We start from the raw sequence: 16,320 nt of genomic DNA, 5'->3' as shown, positions 1-16,320 counted from the left end.
AAGTCACTGTTTCAGACCCACCTCCCTTGTCTCCCAAGACATCCTCCACCTCTTTGGTTCAGTCGCGCTAGTTCTTGTGAGTTGGGTCCCACAAGAAGCCTTTGGGGCTATGTCTGTGCTGTGTCCAACTCCTGCCTGTTCCACGCGGTCACAGCATCTGTACAGAAAGGCGGAGTGGCCAGGAGTTGGATGCAGCACGGACGTGCGTGACCATGCTGCCTTACTGGTGTGGGAGGGCAGACACCATGAGCCCCTCCAGTTCAGGTGACAATAGCTGTGAACATATGGCAAGATGGATGGGACAAGCCTGGCAGGATCCTTCCTACCTAAAACTTCTTCGAGTGTGGCCACCCACAGAGCAACTGCCTATCTGATACCATTACAGCATGTTCATCCTCCAGGCTACAAACGCCCAGCGGCTCAGGGGTAGGAAGCGGTAGTTTGGGGACTGGACAGGTGGTGATGTCATCTGGTAGCACTTTTTGAAACCTACCATACCCCAGGATGTGCTTCTTGCTTCTGAGCATGAAAAATGACAGCTGACTCCTTTGGGGTAAATTCACCTCTGCCGATGCAGGGATAATTCATGACCCATTGGGCATGTGTGAAGTTTTTGGTTTGACCTTTTGAGAAGGTAAAAACAGACAAGCAGCCAACTACCCCTGCCCTACCATCCGCTGGGAGTTTTGGCATATTTTGGTATTTCCTCTTGTGGTTGCCTCTGCTGGGGATGACACAAGATTGGAGCAATTCTGTCTGAGGAGGAAAAGAAGTTAACTTATTTTCTAGCGTCATGGTTGCAACAGGGGAGAAGAGGAGTTTAGATTTCGGTCTGGTCCCTGTCACCTTAACAGAGACCCTTCTGGAAGAGACACCAGCATTGAAGACAACTCACTAGCATAGGAAGAGAGCAGGAACCTAATGGAGTCACACACAGGATGACATTGATGCTGTACACTATCACCCACGGCTTCTGCATTTAATTATTGCTTCTTGGAAAATGTGTTCGCTTGAAACAGGACAAAAGTGGGTGTTGAAGGATAACTTGAAGAGGCAGTGATGCAGTTGTTTACACATTAATTACTGCAGTGATTTTTGTGTGTAGACAGCACCAGGGAAAAACCGCAGGCACCTGTCTCTCCCTCTCACTTTGGAATCTGTTAATGTCACTCAGGACCCATAATACAGGGAGGATGTTGCACAGATCAGTACTTAAATCTCAGAGCACTATATAAAGCAATGGCAGTAACCTGCATTTTTAGTCTGTAACTGGCTTTATACAAATGTTGCCATAAAGCTTTATTTTTCCCCTTGCATACATTTCTGTTTTTCAGATTGTGAAAAAAGCATTAAAACCATCTCCGATGTTTAATGAGTCCTCCAACATGAAATTAAGCGTGAACAATCAAAAATACGTCAAAATGGTAATTATTGGGATACACTATGTTTGCTTACAAGAGCTGAGATTACACTAACATTTCTGAAAAGAAATAACAGATTAAGAAGAACAATTTTATTGCTGGTTTTAGAAATCCGTGTAGGTTTCGATCCTATTTGTAAACAAGTGAGTGACAAAACCCTCATTGATTTATCCGGTAGGCTGATCAAGCCGTGCCGAGAGGGAGTAATGTGGAGCCTAATCCTGCAGCCCTGGCTCAGGACAGTAAACCTTGCTCATACAAACAGCCTCACTTCCACAATTAGTACACCATTTATTTATTTATTCAGCATGCCTAAGGCAGCTGAACATCACAGTGTGCAGCATGGTGACAGCCAAGATATGACTTCATATAGATCTCTTACCTTAGAAATGTCTTCTAAAACCTGTACAATGTTTAAGTCCTGCCAACGTGTTCATGGGATGAAATGCAGAACTGTTAGAAATTGATGGGATTTGTTTGCTCTCAGTGAGAGGGAGAACAAGACAGAGGGCAAAAATTTAAGTAGATAGTCAGTTTAAAAACATTTTTCTCATTCATATCACTGCCTGAAATTGAGGGCAGCACTGTAGATCTTGAGAAAAGCAGAGAAAATGAAAAGTAAGAAACTTTATCCACATAGAAACTGAAATAGATACTTTCAGAGGGAACTGGTTTCCGTGCAATTTTCATACGTACCCTTTCAGGAGCTCACATTTATAGCTACAGCCTCACGGCCACTCCCAGACTCGGTTCTCCTGCCTGGAGGTTCAAAAGCTCAGCTCTGAAGTGCCATTGCCTGTCACAGGGTGGTGGATGGTCCCAGCTCCCAAGAATTGCCATCAGGAGACAGACAGGATAATTGCGGGGGGGAAATGGATCTGCACTGGTGGTTGTCTTTTCCTCCTCGACAGGAGGGCAACATATAGAGCCTGGTGCTATACGTTTCAGCATGTGAGTGGCTGGACTCCAGATCTGGATACACCAGGTGGCCAGGCTATTTTTTTTTTTCATCTATGTTCAGGAAAAGAAAGGAAGTACAGAAAAAGGGAAATGAAGCTAACTCACCACAGTAGAATGACAAGGAAATAGTATTCACTCACCCCATGGATAAATGAGATTTGTGTAGCTTCACTTAAGTGAGGTTTAAGTTAGAAGACAAAACCAGAACATGTTCAGAAACCATAAAATGTCCTTTTGATTCTGACATTTTCAGACCTGTTTTTTCTTCCCTGACTTCATGAAATTCCTCTTTATGTTAGTGCTGGGCTTGATCCCACAGCTGATCTTGTGTTATGGATTTCTTTGTTTTGATTTTGGTAGAAATTTTTTTGAACACCCATTTGTCTTGTGCTAAAATAAAGGTAATCAACGTCAAACTAATCATAAGGTTTGGGAAAAGGCAGGTTTTTTATATGTTGGCACAGGAAAAATTAAACCAAAACTAAAATCATGGTCCTCTCATAAATCAACCTCTATGCATCTTGTGGTCCTCACTTTCAGTGGTGTATCTAAGCATTCTGTCTGCCCATAGCTGAAAGCAGAACTACTATTCAAAGACTGTGATTTACTGACCTGCAACAGGTAGTCATCCATTAGCTGGTGTATCAGTGACTTGGTGATCGCTTAAATCTTCTCCTGTTTGGATTCTGTTCTAGTTTCAAATCTTAGGGGCAATTTTGATACTTGGTCTTGTTGTCCTGATGGCTGTTTACTTCATGAGAGTGGACAGCACAGTTGATCCTAACAGAGAAGCAGCAGTTGTCAGCATTTATGAAGAGCTGGAGGAGGAAAAAGGACTCTACGGAGATCTCCTGGGAACCACAATAATTGAGGAGGACACCAACAGATCCAATGACTCCTGCAGGTAAGCCAGGGCCGATGGCACATGGAGAAGTGCCATCACCAGGTGGAGAAACAGTTATAATGCTGACAATATCAGCATGGCTTTTGTTCTCTTCCCATGGTATAGTAAGTGATAAAGTACCACTAATTTGGGAAGAGTGGGGCTGTTGTTTAGGCATTGGGTCATTCGCAGTTGCCGGTTAGGAGGGGCAGTAGGGTCAGGATCACAGCTCCACTACTGGTCCTGTGTTTGTATGTTCAGCAAAGCTCTGTAGCTGCTCCACCACCCCCAGGCACCTTCACTTTGTGGCAGTGGTGGGAGGCAGCAGAGTGACCATCGGACAAAGCAGCCTCTGCTGAACTCACCTTTCAGAGGCTGGAGGGGGCAGCGGATGTTTGTCCTGGCAGAGGGTGGAGAGGGTACCAAAATGACATCCAGCCCCAGGGGTTTGCTTTTTTCCTTGTCTTTAGGATGGTAAAATAAAAAGCTCAGAATGGCTACTGAGAAGCCATTCTGCTGGATTTGGGAGGACAAGGTACGATACATGCTTGGCTATAAAAACTGGGGATAGAGAGTACTCCCAGCTTGTTTGTCCATCTCAGCTTGTTTGCTTTTGAGGTTGATGTCCAAAATGGCCAACTGTATGGCCTGACAGGTGCTTGGTTTCCTGCTTGGGGCACAGTCACTTACTTCACAGTACACAATTGCCATTGCAGCTTTGAACTTGTGGAAAACGTTCCTTATGACTTAGCGTTTGAGATAAACAGCACTGCAGCCAAACCCTTGTACCAAGCCTGGATGAGACTCCTTGATATAGCCCAGGAAAAAATTCATGTGGCTTCTTACTATTGGTCTCTTACCGGGAAGGATATCAATGTCAATGATTCATCTTCCAAGCAGGTAGGAGAAAATCAATGACAAGGACATCTGTGGTTGTATGTCTCATGTACATGTGGCAGATGGCAGATTGACTGTGTGGTTTGTCTCCCAGAGACATTGCTTGACTCCTTCTGCAAACCCAGAAAGGTTTTCCATGCTGGTCTGAAGCAGCAAGCCAACCTTCCCCCTCCAGTCAAGTTAGACTCCGTCTGGGCTCCGTCCATGTCTCTGCATATTTCTATGCTGTGTTTTAAAAGCAACCAGAGGTCAGCCTCAAAACCACACTCACTTACTCTGCAGATGGTCAACCTGTGGTAGGGGCCGCCAGTGGCATGGCTGAAGAGCCTACAGGATCCCATATACACAAGTGAACATGCCAATTCCCACTGGCTAGCTGGAAGAGTCAGGAAGCAAAGTCTGCGAGACTTTTGACTCCTTCAGAGGCTGCTTGTCCCCCGTGTACAGACACAGCATCTGCATTTACCCATTTTGCAGGTGTCCCTGAACCATGCCATGGGACAGCAGCTTAGGACATTCATTCTCCTTTGCAGGGCTGTCCTCCTGGGCATCCTGTGCAGCCTCTCTGGCTCCACCACCAAGAGTAAATGACAGAGGCCATGGCACAGGCTCACCTTGCGACTGTCCCTCATGTTTAATTGTCCCTTGGCTCTACTTTGGCCTGTGGCAGCTGGCAACCTCCCAGGCGATCCTGAGCAGGGTCTGGGGAACTGTTCTGAAATGCAGAAGGGACAAGGCTACCCTATTTCAGGCAGGTACGGAGTTTAGTCATGTGTCAGGAATCGTGCTGTTTGCTGATAGACCAGATGCTGGCCGGTTTATTACTGTGGGCCGAGCCTCTGCCTCCCACCTGGCACACCTTCCTCATCGTCCTCACGGGCTCTCTGGGACTGCTCTCCTTGTCTTCCTCCCCAGGTGGTTCTGGTGTTGTAAGATGACTCATTTCCTCCACATGAGAAGAAGTAAAAGTGACAGATGTAAGGCTGAGCCCTGTCTCTGCTAAAGGGACAGCTCAGTGTGCGACAGTTTCTGTTGCTTTTGTCCTCAGGGAGAAATGACACAGCATATCTGTTGAGCATCAGCATCCAGCAGCTGATCTTCACTGGGGCATTCACCTTTGAAGTCCGGGATGTTTGTGGTTGTACTTTTAAACCTTATATCTAATAGCATTAAACGACAGAAATTAAACTTTAATTCATACGTTGGATCAGAATCTTTATTCCCTTTTTTCTCTACTTGAAACACTCCTGAAATAGGTGAAATTTCTGACCTTCCTTGTGTTGGGGTTCTTCAAAGGAAGCATCCATTAGTAAGACTGTACTTGTATATATCTTACTAAATGTTCTATAACAAAATATAAAAAATAACAAACAATGTACCATGCAGGGTGAAGATATTCTGAAGAGGTTTGAGAGGTTACTCGCAGAGAATGTCTCTGTGTATGTTGCAGCAAGTGTGCCAACTTTGGCTACAAATTCAACTGACCTTGAGCTTTTAGAGGAAAAAGGTAATTATTTCACTCCAGTGATGGACTCAGAACTTCAGTATTGCAAAAAGGCATCTGAGAGAAGGCCTATTCTGACGTGGTGCTGTCGTGGTTTAAGCCCAGCTGGCAACTAAGCACCACACAGCCGCTCGCTCACTCCCCCCCTGCCCCAGTGGGATGGGGGAGAGAATAGGAAAAGTAAAAGCGAGAAAGCTCATGGGTTGAGATAAAAACAGTTTAATAAATGAAATGAAGTAAAATAATAATAATAATGATAATAAAAATTGTAATGAAAACAACAACAAATAAGAAAGGCAAGTGATGCAAATGAAAACAATTGCTCACCACCCTCCGACCGATGCCCAGCCCAAGCAGCGGTCCCCCGGCCAGCCTTCCCCCTAGTTTATATACTGAGCATGACATCATATGGTATGGAATACCCCTTTGGTCAGTTGGGGTCAGCTGTCCCGGCTGTGTCCCCTCCCAACTTCTTGTGCACCCCCGGCCTACTCGCTGGTGGGGTGGGGTGAGAAGCAGAAGAGGCCTTGACTCTGTGTAAGCACTGCTCAGCAGTAACTAAAACATCCCTGTGTATCAATACTGTTTTTAGTACAAATCCAAAACACAGCCCTATACTAGCTACTATGAAGAAAATTAACTCTATCCCAGCCAAAACCAGCACAGGTGCTTACATGGGTTCACAAGAAAAGCACTATGTGTTCACTAGTTCATGATTTCTGTGTATGTTGTCATGCCCTCGAGGATTTTTCTGAAAGTTCACATTTTGTATATTTTTGCAAGTTACTGTGTTCCCAGGAATAAGTGCTTGTGAATTTTGAAAGTTATTACTGGCTGCAAGTATTAGACATCCAGACACGTTCTGGCTGTCAGGGGAGCAGTATAGATTACCATCAACACGCTGTACCTAAACTCTTTTTTCCCCTCCCCGTCTTTCTTCAGGGGCTCACGTAAAAAAGATTGATTTTGGACATTTGGCAGGAGGAGTGTTGCATAGCAAATTCTGGATTGTAGACATGAAACACATATATATTGGTAGTGCAAATATGGACTGGAGATCTTTATCTCAGGTAAGTTCTGCTGCTGCATATGCAAAAGTCTGGGGGAAAATTCATGTCCTAGCACATAACAGAGAAAAATCATAATGATGTGAAATACTGACTGAGTGGGAGAAACGGCAAAGAAACCCCTGGAAGTAAAGGTGGCTCTTTCTGGGGTTGTGTCATAGCTTGCTCTCTTTGCAGGTGAAAGAGTTTGGTGCTGTGATATACAACTGCAGCTGCTTGGCCAAAGACCTCTGGAAAACGTTTAGTACTTACTGGGATCTTGGACATGCTAATGCTACCATCCCGTTCCCTTGGCCTCTTAATTATTCTACCCACATTAACAGGCATCGGCCTCTGGAAGTAGAATTTAATGGAATCTTGACAAAAGCCTATTTTTCTGTAAGTATGTTTTAAAATAAGAAGATATACTGTATACTCTGTTTAAGCATTGGCCAGAAAAATTTCTTGAGCAGTCCTCAGTTACTTGTGCTCTAGTTGGATAATAATTAATTCAACAGGTTTCTCTGGAACTACTCAAGGAATAAGGGTCTACCCAGCTTCAGCTGTCAGGTAGTATTGGCAAGAACAGGGTGCAGGTCTCCTTTAATCACCTGTGGGCTCAATATATCTATAAGTATCTGACCCATCAGGACCTGGAAGGCCTGAGGAACGATAGTGGTCCACCTCAAGTGCTTTGTGCTATTGTAATGAAAACTGAACAGATCTGAATATAAATGAATCACAGTCTGATAGAGAAAAGGATGAAATCACTGACCTGTGTGTTTTCTTCTTTACAGGCTTCTCCTCCAGCATTTTGTCCAGGAGGTCGCACCCATGACCTCTTTGCTATAACCAGTGTTATCAGTGAGGCACAGAAGTTTGTCTATGTTTCTGTTATGGAATATTTCCCTACCAGCCGATTCATTTATCCAGAAAGGTACAATTTTAATCCTGAGCAAATCAGTTGACAGCACTATTTAAAGGAAAAATGTACTATTTCCCCCGCTTCTGCAACGAAAATATTCAGAGTGGAGACAGCTGACGCTTTGCTCTGCATTCACAACCACCTCGTGGACTGTGCAAATACTGAAGCTACAGCAAGGATGGTGTCCAATACTGCACATGTGCTTCTCTAGCATTTTAGAGAAGCCTCCTGTGCTCTTCACACAGCAAGAAAACTGTGAAGTGCCAGACTAGGGACAGTCAGGTACAGCTCCCTTCAAAATACAACAGAGCAGCTTTGTGAATAGAGAGAGGAATGGCAACAGCAGAAATATATCTGACACCAGACTTTTCAGAGAAAATATTGCTTTGCTCCCCTTTTCTGCTTCTATTTCTCTCTTTTTGTTCTTTGCTTCTGAAAACTCTTGACTTCTGGCTCTGCTGCCTGTTTAACGTACTTGACCCATAGTTTAAAGGGTGATTCTTAACTGTCCTTGCAGACCTCTGCAATGAAAGCTGAAACAGTCTCCAAAAGAAACTTCTGGGCTTTTATTCTCCTTTTTTTTTATAATTCCACCTAAGTACATCCGAGTTCCTGAAGCACGCTGGATGCATGCAGCAGCGTCTCTCAAAGAGGAGATGGTAGTGGTGATCTGGAGTGATCAAATTGTGTGTGGTGGACCACTGCCACAGTCCCAGTGGGCTGCCCAAGGACACAGCAGAATTATGCAAACTCTGTACATCAACTCAAATCTGAGTAAGACAGAAAGTTAGTCAGTCGTGGGGCAACCACTAAGACTCTAAATCCTCTTATATATGCTTGAATTAGGATGTTTACATGCAACCAAGTGCTCTGAGTATTATCTGCTTATAACATTTCTGAGTTTTCCAATCGTCTAAATAATCTGAGAGAGAAGTTCAAGCAAAATAATTATGTACAACATGGCTTGTAAGGAATAGGGTGAGCTCTAGGTTGCCATTAAGCAAGATTTATACCACGTATCATGTCCTGTGAAGACATGCAGGCATGACTGTGTAAAGCCTCTGTTGTTCAGCTGGGCATGTGTGTGTTAGCAGGAAGGGTGTAAAACAATAGATAGACACAGATAATTCCACTGTCCTTGAAACAAAATCTCAAAGACTAGTTTCCACTTGGAGGATATTTTTGATAAATCAAACAGCTTAGAGGATTTTCGGTTTCTGTGTTGTACAGTTGAATCTCTGGGTTTCTCATCTCCTGCTTTTAGCTAAGAATAATTTCACAGAAAGTCTCTTTCCCCCCTTAGGAATGAGTGTGTTAATACTCCTCATTCCTCATCTGAAGCCTTAATCCACTATTTGTGACATCGAGGGCCTGATCAGATGCAAACAAGAGCTTGAAAGGCCTAGGGAAAGCGGCGCGGGGCCTGGGGCTATCTCCACAGCAACCAGCTGTAGTGCAATGAATTGAGGCTGATTAGTTCAGGTTAGGTTCCTCCAGCAGCTGAGGCAGAGGGAACAAAGATGCTGTCTTAATGCCTGAGTGTTAATCAACTAGCAACTGATATATTTAAAAAATGGAAACTGTTCAAAAATAGCATTTCTAAATAGCACGTTTTTCCAAGTTTTTCAGGATCTACAAGTCAGTCTGATCCTGAAAGCACTTGGCTGGTCCGTTGGTTGCGATAGGGCGATATACGAGGGAGGATTAGAGAATTCAGGCGTTTGTACATGAGACCAAAAGGGATAAGTTAGGCACATTAATTCATCGTTTCTCATGGGACTGTGAGTGATTGCCGAACCTCTCTCTGTATCAGTCCTCCAATCTCTACTAAAGATGCTTGTCTTCCTCCATGCAGCACTTGTGAGGATCTACGGAATGAAAATGCTACATGGGTGTTTGGAGTTACTAGTCCTGGGATGTACATTGTCCAGCTCTTAGTGTTGTGTAGTTGGGTGAAGGATGTTAAAAATTTTCCCCTAAGCTACTGCCAACACAAGTGTCGGAAAACGGAACAGCCTCGTGTTCACGAGAGCACAGCTGTGTTTGTTACCTTGGGGGCACACGGTGTACTAAAGAGGGCAAGGATGGATCGGGAGGGATAGAGCCTGTCCATGCTGGCCGATGGCACTGTGGACACTAGAAACAGTCTCCAGGATCCTGAAATGGGCGTATTCTGCAAAATGGCTCTTAGACTTTCCTCTGGGCTCTGCACTGTCCTTTTTACTTCATACTGTATGGTTTGGCTTTACATTGGAGTTGCTATTGTTATTTTTAGTTTCCTAAGGAAACGAGCATGATGGCACCATGCTGTGTGTGTATCTGTGTACATGCACTTTACCGAGTTTTAAACTTTTTGATCAATTTCAACCCAATTTGGCAGAGACTGGAGGTCTCAAAACACACTGGGAAGAGAACTGGCTGGGTAGAAGGCAGAAATCTTATTTGTACCTCCAGTGAAGGCACAAGTGCTCCTCTAACTAGACATCAGAGATCCTATCTGTGCATGATGTCACCTGTATTCTCAGTTTATTGTCACAGCTTTCTACTGAACTGTTTCAAAAATACTTCTTTTTCCACCCACCTACTTTTCTCTAGATACTGGCCAGCCATTGACAATGCTCTGAGACGTGCAGCTTTCAACTACAGAGTACAAATCCGGCTTCTGGTCAGCTGCTGGACCCACTCTGACCCAGCCATGTTCTACTATCTGAGGTCCCTGCGTGCTCTCAACAACCCACGCGCCCACATCAGTGTCGACGTGGTACGATAAGAAACCTGATTTTGGAAAGACAGCTTGAGGATGTGGGCCCCACACTGATTTTTGAGTCTAAGCTGCCAGTTGTGTGTACAAGTATCAGGTTTTAGAGAAGCAGATTGTTTCCATTGTTGTGGTGACTGTTTTGAGTCCTTGAGAAAATAAGGCCCAAGAGATAACCTTTGAGGAAGCAGCTATTGCAAGCTACTAGCGATAGCAAGGGACGTGCCTAGCTGCAGCACTTGTGACGTTATCCAGGCAGTCGCTTTTGTTGAGCACCATGACAGTAACAGTTTATATGACAACTTAGTGCTCTTTTCATAGGCCTTTTCCTGTATGGAGTGTCTTAAATGGGTCTAATTACTATCAGTTTTTTTACAACTGATAGCTCTGCTGACTGCCTATACAAATGGACCCATTTTTGAACACTAAATATTACACGCAGGCCATAGGCACTAGGCTGGAATGCATCGAGTGGGGTGGGGATGGTGTGGAAGCTCCCAACAGAGAGCAGCTACCACGACAGAGAGAAGTCATGGAAGTAAGGAGGAATTTTTTTTTACCCCACCCCCAGAAAAAAAGGAACAGAAATGTAGATTTTAGTAAGAGTTAACACAAAAAGTTGGCGTTATTGTTGCTTGCAATACCCCTCGTGTCTGTGATCAGCCCATTCTAACACAAAATAAGAGCAGCAATCAGTGGTAAGTGCAGATCTATTAAACAGCTGCCTAAAACTGCATTTAATTGTCTGCCCTGTAATGATAATAGCTGTGCCACTAATGGAACATTGTGAAGCAGACATTATCCTTATCTGATCTCAATTGCTTATCCAATTTTATGTATACTGGAAGTACTATTCGTTAGTTTTCTTGGATAAGAGTAAAATCTCTTTTATGGCACATTTAACAACAGTGTGTGGAATAGTCTCTTCTGTTCTTTCTGTACTATTCTATTATTTGAAAATACAGAAAATCTGCATTGTCCGATTATTCCATCTGTTCCTCATTCTGGTATTTCTATTTATGTTTTTAATTTCTCTCCATCCAGAAACTCTTCATTGTTCCAGTTCTGAATCACACAAATATTCCTCATGGGAGAGTAAATCACAACAAATATATGGTCACCGATAAAGTAGCCTATATTGGTATGTATTCCATTATTCCCAACACTTAGAGTATCTTCAGATCTATAGGAATGAGACTGAGATAGGTCGGGCTGCAATATCAAAAAAGACCTCATTTTGCCATGTAAAGCAGATAAACATATCAAAGTATATGGCTTTATCGGAATGTCTGCCCTGGGTAAAGAAGTAGACATGTGAGGGGGAGAAAATAATATAGGTCAAGTTCAGTAAGAGATTTTTTCATATGATTGTGAACCATTAAGAACAGAGCATGACAAGTCTGAGTGCACAGCCTGTGACAAGCACAGTAGGAATTTCACAGACTGTGTGCTCAGAATGATGCAGTGATAGCTGATGCTCTAGTATATAATGCTATCGCGCTTTAATAAAAAGAAATTGCTGGGAGGAATTAATTCCATGCACTGTTTGCTGCACAGAATTCTAGGAATGGAAATGAGAAAACAGCAGTGTCAATTGATGCTCAGTTCCTGAAAGTCAGGATGGTGTTTATTTTTCACTCTTTTATTAGGATCCCTCAAAAAAGGGGATGTGAAAGGGCTCTGCCATTTCAGTCAGCTTGTCCTCCAAGCAATGCAAACCAGCAAACAGCCTGATCTTCCAACGGGCTGAGGACTTGCAGCTCCAATTGCCCTTAATAGAACTTGCTTCTTACTGAGTTGTCTTTTGAAGACAGATAGGCAGACAATTTGTTTTCATGCCTAAGCACCTGCTGGAATTGACAGTAGATTTTTCTGGCTAAGGTGAATACCAGACGTGCTAAATAATAAAATGTGTATTTTTCACAGTGTTTGATTTTCTGAATGGTGGTAGCTTTGGAGAAAGCCCCAGACAATGCCTACAGCTGGATTCCCAGCTTTGCCTGGTTTAAAAGTGGGCATTGCATGCTGAGCTCAGAACAGCTCCTGAGGATTTATTGATCAAGGGTCCAGTTTCTCCTCATTTTCCTTTAACAAGTAAAGAGAATTAAGTCCATTAAGGATTTTTTTTTCTTTAAACACAGAAACCCATATCAAACGCTGACTTTTACCCCTCTTAATACCCAAATGTTGCACTCTATTCCCATATTTATAATGAGTAGATTCATGCATCTCTGCCACAGGCTGTAAGGAATCAGAGTGTCATGAAGCTTCAGGGTTGCAGTTAAACACCGACTTTCCAAAACCTGAGGTTGGGAACAATAAGGAGGTGACCTGATTTTTTCTGGTCCTAATGAGATTTGCAGTTGTACAGCAAATCAGCAAAGCCAGGCAATGTGGACTTAACAAGTACGGAGATCAAACAGAACACTGGGAAATGTATGTTTTCTAATCAGCTACTTTTCCATTGCATAGGGACTTCCAACTGGTCAGAAGATTACTTCATTAATACAGCCGGCGTAGGACTAATTATCAAACAGAATTCGACCAACCTGCAAAGAAGGCAACTGCCTATCCAGGAACAATTAAAAATCCTTTTTGAGCGAGACTGGAATTCCAAATACGCAGTGAATCTGGAAGATGTGGAGGGACAGAAGGACTGTAACTGGAGGGGCCAACTGAAGTGAATTGAAATATACATTTTAAATAGAAACAAAAATATATTTGAATCTTGCTCCCCATGCAAAACAAGGAGAATTCTTCTTTATGTCTTTGTCAGAGAAATCGCTTCCTCCTGGTGTCCACACTGTTTGAGGACACGAGAACTTCTTATAGTTGACTCTACCTGCAAAACCATTAGTCAGTGTGTGACATTTCCTTTTTTGTGTCATTACCTCATCCCACAGTTAATGAAATGCATGCAGCGTTAGATGACAAGCTGTCTGATATTAAAGCAAACATGGAAGATACAACGGGATCCTAATACATCAGAGACGCAGATCATTATTGCTGTGCTATTTTATCTTAGGAAGCTATATATTTCAACCCTCATGTTCCATTAACAGTGTTTTTTAGCTGCGTTTAAGCACATTTTTCATAAACTTTAATAATTCTAGGAATTAGAGGTACAGGGAAATACCTGTATTTAAGTGTTGAGGCTAGTCGTCAGAGTTAAATGCCTGGGATTTAAATCTTGGGGCCAGCTTCCAGCTCAGCCGCCCTGGACCCCTGAGTCGCTGGGGGCGTTTGAACCTCTGTGTGTTGGCCTCATGCAGCAAATAGGGTGGGGGGAGCGGGACAAAGCTGCTGCGTGAGTGCTGGTGTGGCAAAGGCATCCCGCCTGCGCAGTGTGCAGCACTCAGAGGGCCTCCTTGCTCCTTTAGGGCTGTCCTGGTGCTGGCCCTGGCCAGCGCTTTGTCTCTGGGCTGCCTTTTCTTCTGCAGTCGCAGAGGGACCATGAACCTGAGCCATCTGCTGCCTTATGTCCTTGTCTGCCACTGCATGGTGGCTCTGCCCTGGATCACTCAGAAGTGACAGGAAAGGAAAGCAGGGCATGTGCTCCAGCCGTGGAGGGGTGCGAGTGACAGTGGGCTGGGGCTCCGTGAACCTCGCCAGGGCTGTGCACCTTTGCCTGACACTGGAAGCGGAGTCACAAAGTGAACTTTATGCTTTGGGACTGATGTACAGCAGAGGCAAGAGAGCCCAAGGCGAAAGCCCAGGGCATGGCTCCAAGGAAGGGTCAGGCAAACCCCCTGTCCTGGCATCCATCTCTGAGCTGTGAAAGCACAGCAGACCTCTCCAGCCCCAAAAACCATGTGGCAGCTCGTGGCCTGACTCCCGTCCTGGCAGGGCCTCCTTCAGTTGCATTTTGGCTCTGAGGCCATCCCTCTTGCCCCAGACACAGCACTGGGTAGCAGGAGTACAGGCTTCCCCATCCAGAGGAAGTGTTTTGGTGCATTTAAATCCCTGTCCTGTGCTGAGAATGACAAAGGAACCTGCTGTGATCGCCTGTGCGTGGACTGATTTAAATCTTTGTGAATACACACAAATCCCCATACAAATAAGGCCCCTTCCCCATGAAGTCTTTTGGAGATGATCCCAACCGATGTTCCATTTTTTGCTTTCCAGGCTGCTCCTTAGCTATCTCTTCCAGACACATCAATGATTCCTTGGATTGTTTTATCCATCATTACAAATCAATGCTTGTTGTTACTAAGGCAGGTTTTTAAGACATGCAGTTACATTTACAGATAACACTGAAATTTTGTGAGTATTCACATATGTGCAAACTTATTGAGGAAGATGCAGGTGCTTTTAGTGCTCTCCTCCCCTATTTCTTTTCTAGAAGCTGCTTAATATTTTGAGATTTCCATTCACTAATTAGAATTTCTGGCAAAGTACAACCTCGTCAGGTGTTTTTCACTAGCTCCATTTCACAGATTTATTATCCAGTACCAACAAATATATCCAACCATGCACTGTATTAATACTTGCATGCAAGAACGACATCAGACAGATTTTTCCCAGTGAAATGAGCACATGTCAGCGGTGGGTCAGTTTGAAAATCTTTTGAAGAAGTTGCATCTTTAACCAACAAAACTCTTTTCTATCGAGGCGTGCGCTCCTCTAGATGGCACTCGAAGCTATGTTTTCACCGGTTGGGGGGGATAGATACTGCAGGAACAAGAAGAAAACTTCTTTCTCCTCTACTCGTGAGCTCAAATCTGACAGTGCTGGATAAGTTGTTCAGTGGGACAGAGTTTCTGGGCAAGCTGGGAGACTTGTCTTCTGGTAATATAAGACTCGTGTGGTTAAGGTTCAGCTTATAAAGGAAAAATTGATGCTTATGAGAGTGCTCTTTTATTTTCTTCACTGGCATCATGTGTGTTGTTTTTCGTCCACATATGAAGGAGGGGTTTACGATTAAGACAATGAACTGGATCTAAGAGGAACGTGAGTTTATTTCCCTGGCTTCTTGTGACACTGTTTAGGCCCCTTTGTAGCTTGATTCAAATTTACTTGTTCTCTATTACAAAGGTACAATTTAGCGTAAATTATAACCAGGCTTTGAGTCTCTTAGTACTTTTCTTTTCCGTTTATGAAACAGGGTTAATAATAGTCCTTATCCACCCAACTGTTGCTTGTCTCTTTCATTTAGATTGTGATTTCTTCAAGTTAAGGACTCTACCAAATGTAAGCTGGGGCCTCCAGCAGTATTCATTAGCATCTATTTATTATCCTTGGATGGATTTTCTAGTTTGGTTGCAGGCAGTTCAGATTTTTCTCAGTATTGGGTTATTTGTGTCTAGAAAAAGTTGCTGGTTTGGATCTTGAGCATGGATACTCTCCTCTGATCAGCTCATCTCATGTACCTATGTTACGATGGAGTACAACGTAAGTGAACCGGCCCTGCTTTACCTGAGTGGCTTTCATGCAGAGCTGCTGCACTGCTCTCCCAGCAGTCTCATTTCTAAGAGCGCTTGGTTTGGTGCAGTGCCTTGTGGCTGCCGCGCTGCTGGCAGCAATGCAGATGACAGCACGACAGAACCTAGCTGGCTCCATAGCTTTATGAGTTCTGACAGGACTAGAAAGTCACCTGGCTTCACACATCAGACACCAGCTTGTTCCAAAAGCTTTAGTATTATCTGTTTTCAATTTTTCCCCCATTACCCAGGATTTTCCTTTCCCAGTTGTTCCAGATAAATCATACCTTTGTTGCTCTCATCCAAGTACTGAGAAAACTGTTCACCTACCATTTATGTTATATCAATGCACACCTAATTTTTTGACAGTCATAAATATCTCCATAATCCCTGGGAGATGGCTCTTCTGTCATGGGCACTGACTCACGGACCTCTGCTCTCTGCAGCGTCCTGAGGAGGGGAAGTGGAGAGGGAGCTGCTGAACTCTTCTCCCTGGTATGACAGGA

The 16,320-nt window shown here is 43.8% G+C and overlaps 1 protein-coding gene across 1 annotated transcript; it reads left to right on the top strand.

The window, feature by feature from the left end:
* Window positions 1-1,340: 1,340 nt before the first annotated feature.
* On the top strand, window positions 1,341-13,173 carry PLD4 (phospholipase D family member 4). Its single transcript, XM_059819776.1, has 10 exons — window positions 1,341-1,424; window positions 3,077-3,285; window positions 3,981-4,164; window positions 5,548-5,668; window positions 6,608-6,735; window positions 6,910-7,110; window positions 7,509-7,648; window positions 10,232-10,397; window positions 11,439-11,535; window positions 12,867-13,173. The coding sequence occupies exons 1-10, from the start codon at window positions 1,365-1,367 to the stop codon at window positions 13,076-13,078; spliced, it is 1,518 nt and encodes a 505-aa protein (XP_059675759.1). The 5' UTR covers window positions 1,341-1,364; the 3' UTR covers window positions 13,079-13,173.
* Window positions 13,174-16,320: the final 3,147 nt, after the last annotated feature.

Source organism: Gavia stellata, chromosome 7 (genome assembly GCF_030936135.1).
Source record: "Gavia stellata isolate bGavSte3 chromosome 7, bGavSte3.hap2, whole genome shotgun sequence".
NCBI lineage: Eukaryota > Metazoa > Chordata > Aves > Gaviiformes > Gaviidae > Gavia > Gavia stellata.
Note: the sequence above shows the minus strand (reverse complement) of the source record. Positions and strands in the feature narration are given on the sequence as shown.

Bases quoted from the DNA above. Each gene is read 5' to 3' on its own strand.
- PLD4 (XM_059819776.1), top strand. From the start codon at position 1,365: ATGTTTAATGAGTCCTCCAACATGAAATTAAGCGTGAACAATCAAAAA. The intron at 4,165-5,547 runs GTAGGAGAAAAT...TGTACCATGCAG, and splicing joins ATGATTCATCTTCCAAGCAG to GGTGAAGATATTCTGAAGAG. The intron at 10,398-11,438 runs GTACGATAAGAA...CTCTCCATCCAG, and splicing joins CCCACATCAGTGTCGACGTG to AAACTCTTCATTGTTCCAGT.